The 12,514-nt window shown below is 51.8% G+C and overlaps 1 protein-coding gene across 1 annotated transcript in view; it reads left to right on the top strand.

Annotated features, from left to right (window-relative positions):
* Window positions 1-12,514, top strand: part of LOXL2 (lysyl oxidase like 2) — a 106,721-nt gene that overhangs the window by 10,391 nt on the left and 83,816 nt on the right. The window contains exon 2 of the mRNA XM_029065171.1: window positions 11,748-12,186. Within this exon, the coding sequence (XP_028921004.1) occupies window positions 11,820-12,186 (367 nt within the window). The 5' untranslated portion in view covers window positions 11,748-11,819. The remainder of the gene's footprint in view (window positions 1-11,747; window positions 12,187-12,514) is intronic.

Here is a 12,514-nt window from a genome sequence, read left to right on the forward strand (position 1 = left end):
AAACCGTAAAAACCATGTCACTTTTTCTCTTGGGGCTTGAATAATAATAACAGTGTCGGCATTTGCTAAGCGCTTACTACGTGCAGAGCGCTGGGGTAGATACAGGGTAATCAGGTTGCCCCTCGTGAGGCTCACAGTCTTAAATCCCCATTTTACAGATGAGGCAAGCGAGGCACAGAGAAGCGATGTGACTTGCCCAGGGTCACCCAGCTGACAAGCGGCAGGGCCGGGATTCGAACCCGTGACCTCTGACTCCCAGGCCCGGGCCCTTTCCGCTGAGCCACGCTGCTTCTCTAGTTTATCCGAGCACTGCCTTGACCGACCTGTCTACTTTTGTGACCTGGCAGCACAGCCCCACAGTCAACCAGGAAGATGGCATCATTCCAGGGAACTTTGGGGGATTCGCGTCACTGTCCGGCGGGTCGGACAACCCGGTGCGATCCAGAATCCTGAACGGCCAGGACACGGTCATCTAAACCAATCCCGGAGGCTCCGGGAAGCAGCGTGGCTCGGTGGAACGAGCCCGGGCTTGGGAGTCAGGGGTCACTGGTTCGAATCCCGGCCCCGCCGCTTGTCAGCTGTGTGACTCTGGGCAAGTCACTTTACTTCTCTGGGCCTCAGTTCCCTCATCTGTAAAATGGGGATTAAGACTGTGAGCCTCAGGTGGGACAATCTGCTTACCCTGTATCTACCCCAGCGCTTAGAATAGTGCTCTGCACACAGTAAGCGCTTAACAAATGCCAACAGTATAATTAACTGCCTCGCCTGGGGCTCCGGTTCAGGGATAACCCAGGTCTGTCTGGAGCCTTGGGATTGGCTCTGCCGGTCTTGTCCCAAACCCAAGGAACTTGTGTGGATCGCCTATTCCTTTCCTCTCAGTCCACTGCAGTCCTCTTGTTGTTTTTCAGCCCCGAGTCCTTAACTGCTTTGACCCTGGGAATTCCAATGCGGGGAAGACAGTGAGAAAAATCCAGTGTCAAGTGGGAATGTTTCATCCTGGGAAAAATGATCTGCATGTCATGTTTTTAAGTGATGTTCATGTGGGAAGTCCTGGAAGTTTAACCGCTAAAATTATAATTAAAATTCCTACTCCTCTGGACCCGACCCCACTGCCCCGCACGACATCCATTTTTCCCCTGGGAAAATGCAAGTGGTGATTTGGGCTGTTGGGTAGTTCTAGGTTACTCGGAAATGGATTAGAAATTTGTGATCATCCAGGTCTTTTAATCCTCCCTCTCCCTAGAGCTGTGATACGCCAGACCTTTCACTAGGGAGCCTAGTACTTTCCACTATGGGCAAGCAGCGTGGCTTAGCGGCAAGAGCCCGGGGCTTGGGAATCAGAGGACGCGGGTTCTAAACCCGGCTCCGCCACTTGCCTGCCGTGTGACCTTGGGCAAGTCACTTCACTTCTCTGTGCCTCAGTTACCTCATCTGCAAACTGGAAACTAAGACTGTGAGCCCCACGTGGGACCACCTGATTACCTTGTAACAATAATAACGTCGGTATTGGTTAAGCGCTTACTATGGGCAGAGCACCGTTCTAAGCGCTGGGGTGGACGCAGGGGAATCAGGTGGTCCCACGTGGGGCTCACGGTCTTCAGCCCCATTTTACAGATGAGGTAACCGAGGCACAGAGAAGCGAAGTGACCGGCCCACAGTCACACGGCTGCCAAGCCGGGATTCCAACTCATGACCTCGGACTCCAAAGCCCGGGCTCTTTCCACTGAGCCACGCAGTGCTTGGCACATAGTAAAAGCTTAACAAACACCATCAGCGTTAGTAACTCTCTTCCAGAGGATGGAGTTGGAATTCAGGCGGGCCGATTCGACCCCTCACTAGCAGCTATGAAAGAGGAAGGTCTGCTGGAGAGAGTTGAAATTGAAATGAAGATTTTCAATTATCGCTTTCGTAGCCTGTTGCCTCTCCCTTCCCCAACTCCCTCACGAGCCTGGAAAGTCGAATCTGGTGGCCAGCACTAAACTTAGACCGCACTATATTTTCCTCATAACGCACCGGCTGTCCTTCCTTCGGTAGCGGCGGAACAGCGCGTCACTTCCACTGCTCCTTCCTCCCGTTACGCTCCCGTTACGCGTACTTCCTCGTTCAGAAACCGCGGAGTTACAGCCCATCCAACGCAGCCCAGCTTGGACTCGCTCAATCCCACGTGTGGCGGGCTGACAAGCAGGCAGTGGATTCCATTCTTCCGACCGGTGACGGCCTCCGTCTAAGCAGAGGGGAAGAGCTCTCCCGGGACCAAGAGGCACGGGGGACTAAAGGCCGGAGAGAGTGGAAGCTGCTCGTTCCCTAATATTGTGGGATTATGGGCGTCTAAGAGGAGGGCAGGAGGTTCCACGAGCGTCCGAGGGCCAAGCTACCCCCTCCCGCTGGCCCTTGCCCTTTTTAGTTCCCCTTGTCGTCCCGTTCCTGTAAGAGGCTAGGAGGGAGGTAGCACCAGGGAGAAGAGGAGAAGCAGCGTGGCTCAGTGGAAAGAGCCCGGGCTTTGGAGTCAGAGGTCATGAGTTCGAATCCCAGCTCTGCCGCTTGGCAGCTGGGTGACTGTGGGCAGGTCACTTCACTCCTCTGCGCCTCAGTCCCCTCATCTGCAAAATGGGGATAAAGACCGTGAGCCCCACGTGGGACGACCTGATTCCTCTATGTCTGTCTACCCCAGCGCTTAGAACAGTGCTCGGCACATAGTAAGCGCTTAACCAAAAAATACCAACTTCACTCCTCTGCACCTCAGTGCCCTCATCTGCAAAATGGGGATAAAGACCGTGAGCCCCACGTGGGACGACCTGATTCCCCCGTGTCTACCCCAGCGCTCAGAACAGCGCTCGGCACATAGTAAGCGCTTAACAAAAACAAATACCGACATTATTATGAGGGTGTACATCACTCTTCCCATCAGCGCCTCCTTTCCCCTCCTTGGCACTGACGTTGCCGCTGCCTCTGCAAGGCAGGAGTGAGATTGTGCCACAGGTGCCAAAAAGCCAGCACCAGTTCTGACTGGTCCCTGCCCTGAAAGCTTGGGCCAAAAACCTAAATGAGGGTGGGTGGGAGGTGCTGGCTTTCTGGAGCTACGGCGGTATCCAGCTGGGCCTTAATAGTAATAATAATAGTGCGATCCCGGTATTTTTGAGTGTCAAGCACCGTGTTAAGTGCTGGGGTAGATACGGGAGAATAAGATCAGACACGGTCCCCGACCCATATGGGACTCGTAGTCTATGAAGGAGGGAGAGTAGGTGCCGAATCACCATTTTACAGATGAGGAAACTGAGGAACAGAGAAATGAAGTGACCTGCCCGTGGTCACAGAGCAGGCAAACGCTACAGCTGGGTTTAGAAACCAGGTCCCGTGACTCCCAGGGACGCTCTTTCCATTAGGTCACGCTTCTCCTCGAAGCCCTCCGAGGTTTTCTCGGCCTTTCGAGGCCCCCGGAGAAAGGATTTTTCCATCTGACCCTGGCACCCAGACATTTCCATGCCCTACTTCCGTCAGTGTCCTCCCTTGCCAATTCCATAGCCCCGAAAGAAGCCCCGTGCCATGCCGAGGGTGGAATCAACGCGTGCAGTGGTTATTCGACTCCTTACCAGTAGCTGGATTTCCTTTTAAGCCTTACTTCATTGCAATCCTGAGCTGGGGAGACTGTATCATCGTTCCACTGACATCATTTTGTGGTGATAGTGGTGGTTCTGATTGCCAAGACCCATGTAAGCGTCACTGGGCTCAGACGGATGAATATCTTATTGGTGCCTTACTTCCCAATTGGTTGAATCGGGGGTAGCAAGAAGCAGGAACTAGTTGCCTCGGAGAAGTGCGGCGGGTCTGTTGGAGGGATGATTACCCCTGTCACTATTAAGTCTCTCCTCTCTATGACAGATTAATGCTTGTTGGTTAGCGTGACGGTCACAAACTGGGCCGTGAACCACGAGAATACAAACCTACTGAGAAAACGGGGTTGGACGCCTCTCATCGTGGGTCCTTACCGCTCCCCGTTATCACTGGAGTCTGCGAGCTCCGGTTTCTATTCATTCAGCACCTCATCTGTTCATTCTTCAGTTTGTATTGACCCGTTTCTGTGTGCAGAATACCGACCCAGGTGGGCGTTATAGAGATTGTAATGTAAGTAAGACGTGATCTTTGCCCTCGAGAAATTTATAGCAGACCGAATTTCATACGTAACAGGAGGAGCCGGAGGGAAGACGGAGGTGTAACTGGTGAAAACGCAAGTATGGGGAGAAACGACTAACTCAGTTCACGAATCTCTGCACAAGTACTACGCGGCTTGGGGGAAGAACTAGAGTTGTGGGGGCCTAGTGGCAGGAGGAGATCTTAGATTCCATTAGGTACAGATCCCGGAAATGTCAAGAACTTAATCATATGAAATACCCTGCCGCCCACAGTCCGGTGGCTTGCTTGGGTTGAGCACTGCAGAACGGGTCGTGCCCTACATCACCGTGAAAGAGCGAATCACGCACGCCCAAAGCCGTACGTGTCAAGGTATTGCCGTATTTGTCTCTGACTCAGAGTACAGAACATGACAGATGGGCAGGGGAAAGAGAATGAGAGGTCTTCAGCCTTCTGATTCTTGGCATTTTGGCTTGTTTTCCACTGGAAGTAATAGAGCGCGTGCTATCTCCTGAATAGGTGCTTTTTTTTAAATTAAGTGATTAAGAGAGAATGAGAATGAGAATTAAGATTAAGGGCTGGATGCCCAGAGACCTACTGAGCTAGTTGGCAGGCTTCACATGAACAACCAATGCAATAATAACCCAAGCCCACCTCCCAGGTCATCCCTACCAGGAAACGGCTTTAGGAGAGCGAGGTTTTTTTTCCTTCGGAGCCAGAGGCGGACTGCGGAACCTGGCGATCCGTCCCAACGTATTCCGATCCACAAAGCCCTCATTCTGCCATCTGAAAAACTTCTGTTCCGCCCGTCCGTCTTTCTGCCTTGCTCCCCGGCCCCTTGCGGGCCAGGAATAGTTTAGGGTCGGGATGAATTATTTGGCTTAGTGCCTGGTGGGCAAGTCCTTAGTGCTGCCTAGGTGTCAAAGTCCCCTTTCTTGTCTGGGGCTATGAAGCGCGCCTTTGAAAAGCACTCTAGATCACGGTGCCGGGAGCCCCATTCTCCGCGCATTCCCAGCTCACCAGAGGGTGCATTCTTCTACCTGAGGAATGTGTTCTGGAGGGAGACGGGAGTGGCAACCAAACCACAGCATGTAAAGTTACCGCGGTGCATTCTTGGGGCCGGTGAATGAGGGCTATTCACCGATCCCCCGTGGCTCAGAAATCCCCGTCGGTGACGGTCCGAATTTCGACTGTCCCCCTGCCCCAGCTCCCCTCGCCACCCTGGGCGAAAGGGAGAGAGCGGGGCATAGACATCAGGTAGGACGCTCTTTTAATGGAAAGGAATTCAAGTGGACTCCAGGTGTCTCTGTTCACATAACACCCAGGAAAGAATGTTTGCTCGTTTCTTTTTTTCAGTTGATCTGTCTTCTATGTGATGCTTTATTTTGGGAAGGCAGAATCCTCTTGGAGAGTGTCAGAAGTCTGGGAGTTGGAGAGCCTCGTGGACGAGTAAGTCATTTCCCGATCTAGGGAGACCCCTGAGCTTTGGCCTGAGAAACGTGTCCGCTCTCGCCTTTTTAGTTTCCATCTTTTCATTTTGGGTGGGTGTGCAGGACTTCTGGAGGGACAGGGCCCAAAGGGCAGGACAGAGTGATGGCATTCCAGACCTGACAGCCAACCAATTAATGGTCCTGGTTAAGCACTTTTGGGTATAGAACGCTGTAGTAAGCCCTTGGGAGAGTAAAATAAAAGAGAATTGGTAGGCACGTTCTCTGCCCATAAGGAATTTACAGTCTAGGCAGACCTCGGCTCTTCCCGTCTTGAACCATCTCCTCCAGGAAGGCTCTTCTAGTTAATTTGTGTCCCAAATCTCCCACACGTGCACTTTAGTGCTCCTTAAGCCCTTCTGTGCTGTACCAATCAGTGCTCTTTATTGAGTCCTTATAGGGTGCAGAACACTGTAGTAAGTGCTTGGGAGAGTACAATAGACCCAGCAGACGCAACGGTTGCTCTCGAGGACACAGACATTAAAATACAGGAAAGGGAAACGACTGAATAGAGATTAATTCCTCTTATCTGTAATTTGCTTTTGTGTCTGCCTCCCTGCTAGATTGTAAGCACCTTTTTTTTGTTTGTTTTGGGTTTTAAAAAATGTTTTTAATGGTATTTGTACCAGTACAGGCGTTCAATAAATTCACTTGACTGGTTGACTGACACAGGAAGCTGTCTGTGGTGCGCCCTGTCTGCACTGCTGAGTGATCTCTGAAACTCCTGTCTGCTCTGTGTGTTGAAATTTAAGGAAAAATCGAGCTCTTTGCACTGCAGGCTCTTAGGGTGTCTGGTTCGGAAGTGGATTGGCGAGCATCACAGCTTCAGTCTTATCCTGGGTTACGTGGTTCATTCATTCGTAGTTACTGAGCGTTTACTGTGTGCAGGGGACTGTACTAAGCGCTTGGAAAGTACAATTCAGCAATAAAAAGAGACAAATTCCTGCCCACGCTGCGTTGGCTGGTGCCGCTAATGTGGGACTCCCCCAGGGTTCCCTCCCTACTGCTTACCGTGGGCAGGGAATGTGTCTTTTATTGTACTGTACGCTCCCACGCACTTTAGCACGATGCTTTGCGCACAGTGAGCTCTCAATAAATGTGACTGAATGAACCACGGAAGCCGAGCCATCGAGCTCCGTAGGCTTTATCTGAGGGCTTAGCAACAGTCTGCAGGTTCAGAAACAGTTCTATTAAAGGTGATACGTCCCCCTGGAAGGAAGGAAGGGTGAAGGTTTTGGATAAGATCTGTAGAAAACAGCTTTATTAGTTATGTGTTCTTCTCCCCAAACCCTCAGTTTTATGCCTCTAGTGCATTTGACCTTTTTGTAATTAGTACAAACTCTACCCCGAGGACTATATTGTAATCAATCAATGGTATTTATTTTACACTTCCCATGTGTAGAGCACCGTATTAAGTGCTTAAGATAGAACGAAGATCGCGCGGTCCTTGAAGACTGGGATCTGTATATAAAATCTCTGGTACTCTCCCAAGTATTTAGAGCTCTGCAGTAGTAGGCCCCCAGTAAATACTACTGATTGAATATGGCTCCCTATAAATTAGCTTGGAATAAGCCTACTGTCTTTTCAATAAAACCTATAATGACTATTTCACATGTGCATATAACCTAGAGCCCAGAAAGAAGATTTTCTTGAAATGCTGCATGGCGTCTACTTTCAAAATCAAGAGTTTAAAAGTCCTGTTTCTGCATCAGTTTAAAGAATATAGCTTTCGCTGCGGTATGGACCCTGACTTTTTGCCTTATACGAGTTCTTGTGAGTGTGACCAACCTGCAAAACACAATACAGGTGGGGTTTTTTTGCAGATAGTGCAGAAAGCTGGATTGCGCCAAAAGTCTTTCTATACCAAACTCCATTTTTCAAGGTTTCGCTTTTTCTAAGCCCTGTCTGGGGAGTAGCACGTCCAATCGGAGGGAATATGAGCCTGGGAGACAGAGGGCCTGGATTCTAGCCCCAGCACCTCCTCTGAGACCTTGGGCAGGTGACTTAACTGCTCTGTGCCTCAGTTTCCTTACCTGTAAAATGGGGATTCAGTACCTGTTCCCTCTCAGACTGTGTCCGACTTGATTATCTTGCATCTACCCATCTCTTCCCCTCTCAGGGTTGCACCTGGAGAGTTTCCGGGACTCTACCAAGTCTCGACCAGGGGAGAGAGAGTCAAGCAGAGGCCTACCCAGTCCATTCCTGGCTTGGCCAGTGGCTAGCGAGTGGAAGGCAATCCGCGTCAAGTCCATACTCACCTGTGCTGGGCGGCCGCCGCATGGGAGAGAGTAGAGGGCAGAGAGTCCAGTTTACTGCGCAGAAGGAGGCAGCGATAGACCACTTTCGTATTTTTACCAAGAAAACTCTACGGATGCACTATCGGAACGATTACAGGTGGAGGTGGGGCGTTCCGGGAGAGATGCATCCGTGGCGTCACTGTGGCTCAGAGGTGACTCGACAGCACGGGTCAAGAACAACAATCCCGCTCTTCTATAGTGTGTGGTACATAGTAAGCCTTAAAAATATCATCCCTATGGTTGCTTAAGTAGAAAGAACAGACAGAAATGGTCTTTTTTAGGCCAAAGCTGCAGGAACAAACAAACTAGATGATAGATTTTAAATCATTTGGTAGGTTTAATCAGCCGATGCATGGTGTTTCTTGGCACGGTCGTCCTTATTTTAGTGGCAAGATGATGATTACCTCGTAGGTAAGATTGTTTCCAGGGCCACCCTGAATGTCACCCTTTAAACTGGCAGCATTCGCATCATTTCCAGTAAGCGTCGCTCAAAATAAGGTCAGCGTGATCAGGCCCACTGAATAGGCGGATAACCTGAAGCTAGAAGAAGTTCCTTGGTCAGTAGAGGCAGAGCAGAGCGAGCAATAAATCCCTCCCTCCATTGATAAAGGCTATTACTCCCTTCCAATAACGGTGCACTCGCAGTGTAAAATCAGCCCAACTGATATAAAAGGAAGCCTGTTTCAGATCTTCGTAATTAGCCAGGAAACCCCTTGAGAGCAGTTGTCAGGAGCGTTTAATTCCGTAGCCGCTGGTGGTTGCTAGAAAGTTTCTGCCGTTTAGACCATGCGATCTTCCCCGCGCCTCTTGGCATTGCTTCGTACGGAAAGTATTCGGGCCGCCGCCCCCACGTGTCCCAGAGAACCGCTCCCCGTGCTCGCCGAGCGGAAGAGCGTGAGGAATATCCCCGAGGTTTAGGGCCAGGAAGCGAGCCGACCCTCAACTCCCCACCACGTCTGGCTCCGGTTTCTCGCGTCCACCAGGAAAATCGCTTGTCTGCGTTCCTCCTCTTTTCCATCGAGAGCCACAGAGGGCTGCGCTGGAGCTCAGAGCCGGGGCGTTAAGCCGGCTGGAGTCTGCCTTCCCGACGTTTCTACAGAGTACCGTCCCCGGGGCCAGAGAGCGGGACAGATACGTGTTCGGCCCCTGGGGCGCCTTAGGGATTCGCTCTGTTTGGAACCCAGACATTCGGTAATGGAAAGGTGCCTGATTTCGCCATCTGGCTATCTGACAATTTCGAATAGAAGAACCCCTTTCCTCTACCCACATCAGTTTGCGTTTCGTTTCCCTCTGGTTCTCCCTTCCGTGGGGAGATTTACCCTTCCTCCAGAGGCAATTAAATGAGCGAGGGAGGGCAAATTGCCAGACTTCTCCAGTTAAGCAACCTTTTCGAGAGACTAAGACCTAGTTGTTACTATAAACATTACACACGCCCCCGCTAGACTCCTGACTTTTTTCTATATGTGTAAAGCACTTACTGTGGGTCAAGCACTGTAATAATAATGTTGGTATTTGTTAAGCGCTTACTACGTGCACAACGCTGTTCTAAGCGCTGGGGTAGATACAGGGTAATCAGGTTGTCCCACGTGAGGCTCACAGTCTTAATCCCCATTTTACAGATGCGGTAACTGCGGCACAGAGAAGTGAAGTGACTTGCCCACAGTCACACAGCTGACAAGTGGCAGAGCGGGAATTCGAACCCACGACCTCTGGCTCCCAAGCCCGGGCCCTTCCCCCTGCTAAGTCCTGGAATAAATGCGAGATAGGTTGGACACAGCCCATGTCCCACGCTGGACTGGCGGTCTTAATCCCCATTTTACAGATGGGGTAACTGAGGCACCGATAAGTTAAGTGACCTGCCCAGGGTCACTTGACAGAAAGTGGTGGAGTAATAATTAGAACCCAGATCCCCCGACTCCCAGGCCGTGCTCTTTCCACGGGGCCACGTTGCTCCTCATGAATGCGCACTGCTCCCGGCTGCGAGAGGAAGAAAACGAATCGTGAGAAGAAGGAGCTGAGGATGGCTTAGATTTCAGGGCTCAGATTGGGCAGGAACGCAAATGATCCTGTTTCTGGAAAGGAGCTGTCTGAACGCAGCCATCAAGGCAGGGGAAGGATCCAGCCCCGTTTTATTTTTCCAGTTAGTTTGTTCCAACGAACTGGTCTCTCCCAGGGTGACATTCCCGTTCTGAGGGAATGGATAATTATCAGAGGAAAAGAGAGTCGGGGGATTATGATTCTAACCATTGTCAGGGGTGTCTTCCTCAATTTCAAAGCTTAACTCCGCGCCCATGCGCACACGACTCGACTATGTATCCTTGGAGCAGACGTGAAACGTTGTGAGAGACTTTTACTTCGACCAAAGTCAAATAGCCACACCATCCCTCCTTGTTGCCGTCTGGCGAAGGGATAACCTAAACTCCCGTCCGCCCCAGTTTCTTCCTCTGTCTCCCTTGCCTTCTTCCCATTTAACCTCACCCCTGCCTCCTTTACCGTGACTTTTAAATGTTTTCCCATTTCCTCACGGCTCCCCGGTGCCGCTCCCGCCCCCAGAATCCGGCCCGGGAGGACGAGATTGCGCTCGTACGGCTGTTTTCGATTTCTCACAGGGCGGGACGAGAGAAGCAGTGTGGCCTGGCGGAAACAGCACAGGCCTGGGAGTCAGAGGACCTGGATTCTAATCCCAGCTCCAGCACTTGTCTGCTGGGGGAACTTGGGCAAGTCACTTAACTTCTCGGTTCCTCAGTTACGGCGTCTGTAAAATGGGGATTAACTCCTTCTCCCTCTGATTTAGACCGCGAGCCCCATGTCAGGTAGGGACGGTGTCCGACTTGATTATTATCTTTTCCCTACCCCTTAGCTCAGTAGAGAAGCGGCGTGGCTCAGTGGAAAGAGCCCGGGCTTAGGAGTCAGAGGTCATGGGTTCTAATCCCCGCTCCACCACCTGTCGGCTGTGTGACTTGGGGCAAGTCGCTTCACTTCTCCGTGCCTCAGTTACCTCATCTGTAAAATGGGGATTAAGTCAGTGAGCCTCACGTGGGACCACCTGATGACCCTGTATCTAGCCCAGCGCTTAGAACAGTGCTCGGCACACAGTAAGCGCTTAACAGCTACCAACGTTGTCATCATTTTTACGGTGCCTGGCACATAGTAAGCGCTTAACAGGTACCGTAAAAAATGGGAGAATTCAGGTTGTCTATTGTCTGAGAGAGGAGCCCTTTCCTCGGAGGGAATAATTCATCCCTTTCACGCACATCTAACCCTTGAGGAAGATTAGTATGGTTTTTCCAATGGGGAAACCGAGGCCCGGTTGCCTAAGATCAGAGAGAATAGTACTGGGGGACTCGTGGCCAAATTAAGGTAGGGATTACCTGTGGATATCAGGGGAGGGATTCTCTTGTTCACTCAGACATTCTGTGCTCCCTCTAGCCCACTTGCACCACTCTACGTCTGCCATTTGCTGCTACAGTCAACTCTGAAAAGTTCTCCGAAGGGAAATGATGGCAATCAAGTCGGGGTGCAAATACTTCATGGAGGGCAAAAATGGAGACCCATCAGGACTGGGTCTCTCCTCCCTCTGGCTTAACCCTGACTGGCCTTAGTGGGGCTTATTGGAACTTGACAGCCTAGGGTCCAACCTGATTAACTTGAGTCTTCCTCAACACTCGGAACGGTGCTCATCACACAGTAGGCATCTAATAAGTAGCACAATTGTTACTGTGGCCTCGATCGTCCTTGGAGCGAGTTGCCATCTGTGTCCCTCGGAGCCCCGTGCCCCGGCGGAGAATTTGCTACGGTTGCCCTTCTGATGCTCCACCCTTGTCCTCTCTTCCAGGAAACTGGTGCCACGACGCCTTCACCTCGGGCCCCCGGAAGCTGCTCCGGGGCAGGGCCTCAGAAAACGAGCATGGGAAGGCCACTGGGTCCTCATCTTAACCACTGCTGGGCCGCGCTCCACCTCTTCCTCTCCCTGAGCCTCGCCCAGTATGAGAATTGGCCCTACCACAGAGACGTCCTCCCCGAATACCTCCAGCAGCCCCCGCCAGAGTACTCCCAGCCCGTGCGGCCGGCCGGAGTCCCCAGGGTCCAGCTGCGGCTGGCGGGGCAGAAGCGGAAGCACAACGAGGGACGGGTGGAGGTGAACTACGACGGGGAGTGGGGGACGGTGTGCGACGACGACTTCTCCATTCACGCCGCCCACGTGGTTTGCCGGGAACTGGGCTATATCGAGGCCGTGTCTTGGACCCCCAGCTCCTCCTACGGGAAGGGAGAAGGTACATTTCGGCTCTCTGTTGGGATAAACCGCCCTCTGGCAGCTCCATGGGGCGAGGGGAGTAGGGACGTGTTAGTCAGATCAAGGGAAAGGCAGAGCCGGAAAATTCTGATTTCTGCTAGGGCTACTTCCTCCTCGTTTTCACTTTCGAGGCTAGTTGTTCCTCTTTCTGGTCTGGCATCGATACCATCGGGGAGATTGATGAATTCCACTTAGCTGCCACGGGTTGGGTGGATGGGAGGCCCTGGTGAAATTAGTTCCGATCCCCCCTCTGCCACTTGTCCGCCGTGTGACTCCGGGCAAGACGCCCCACCTCTCTGTGCCTCAGG

This window comes from Ornithorhynchus anatinus, chromosome 5 (assembly GCF_004115215.2).
Source record: "Ornithorhynchus anatinus isolate Pmale09 chromosome 5, mOrnAna1.pri.v4, whole genome shotgun sequence".
Lineage (NCBI taxonomy): Eukaryota > Metazoa > Chordata > Mammalia > Monotremata > Ornithorhynchidae > Ornithorhynchus > Ornithorhynchus anatinus.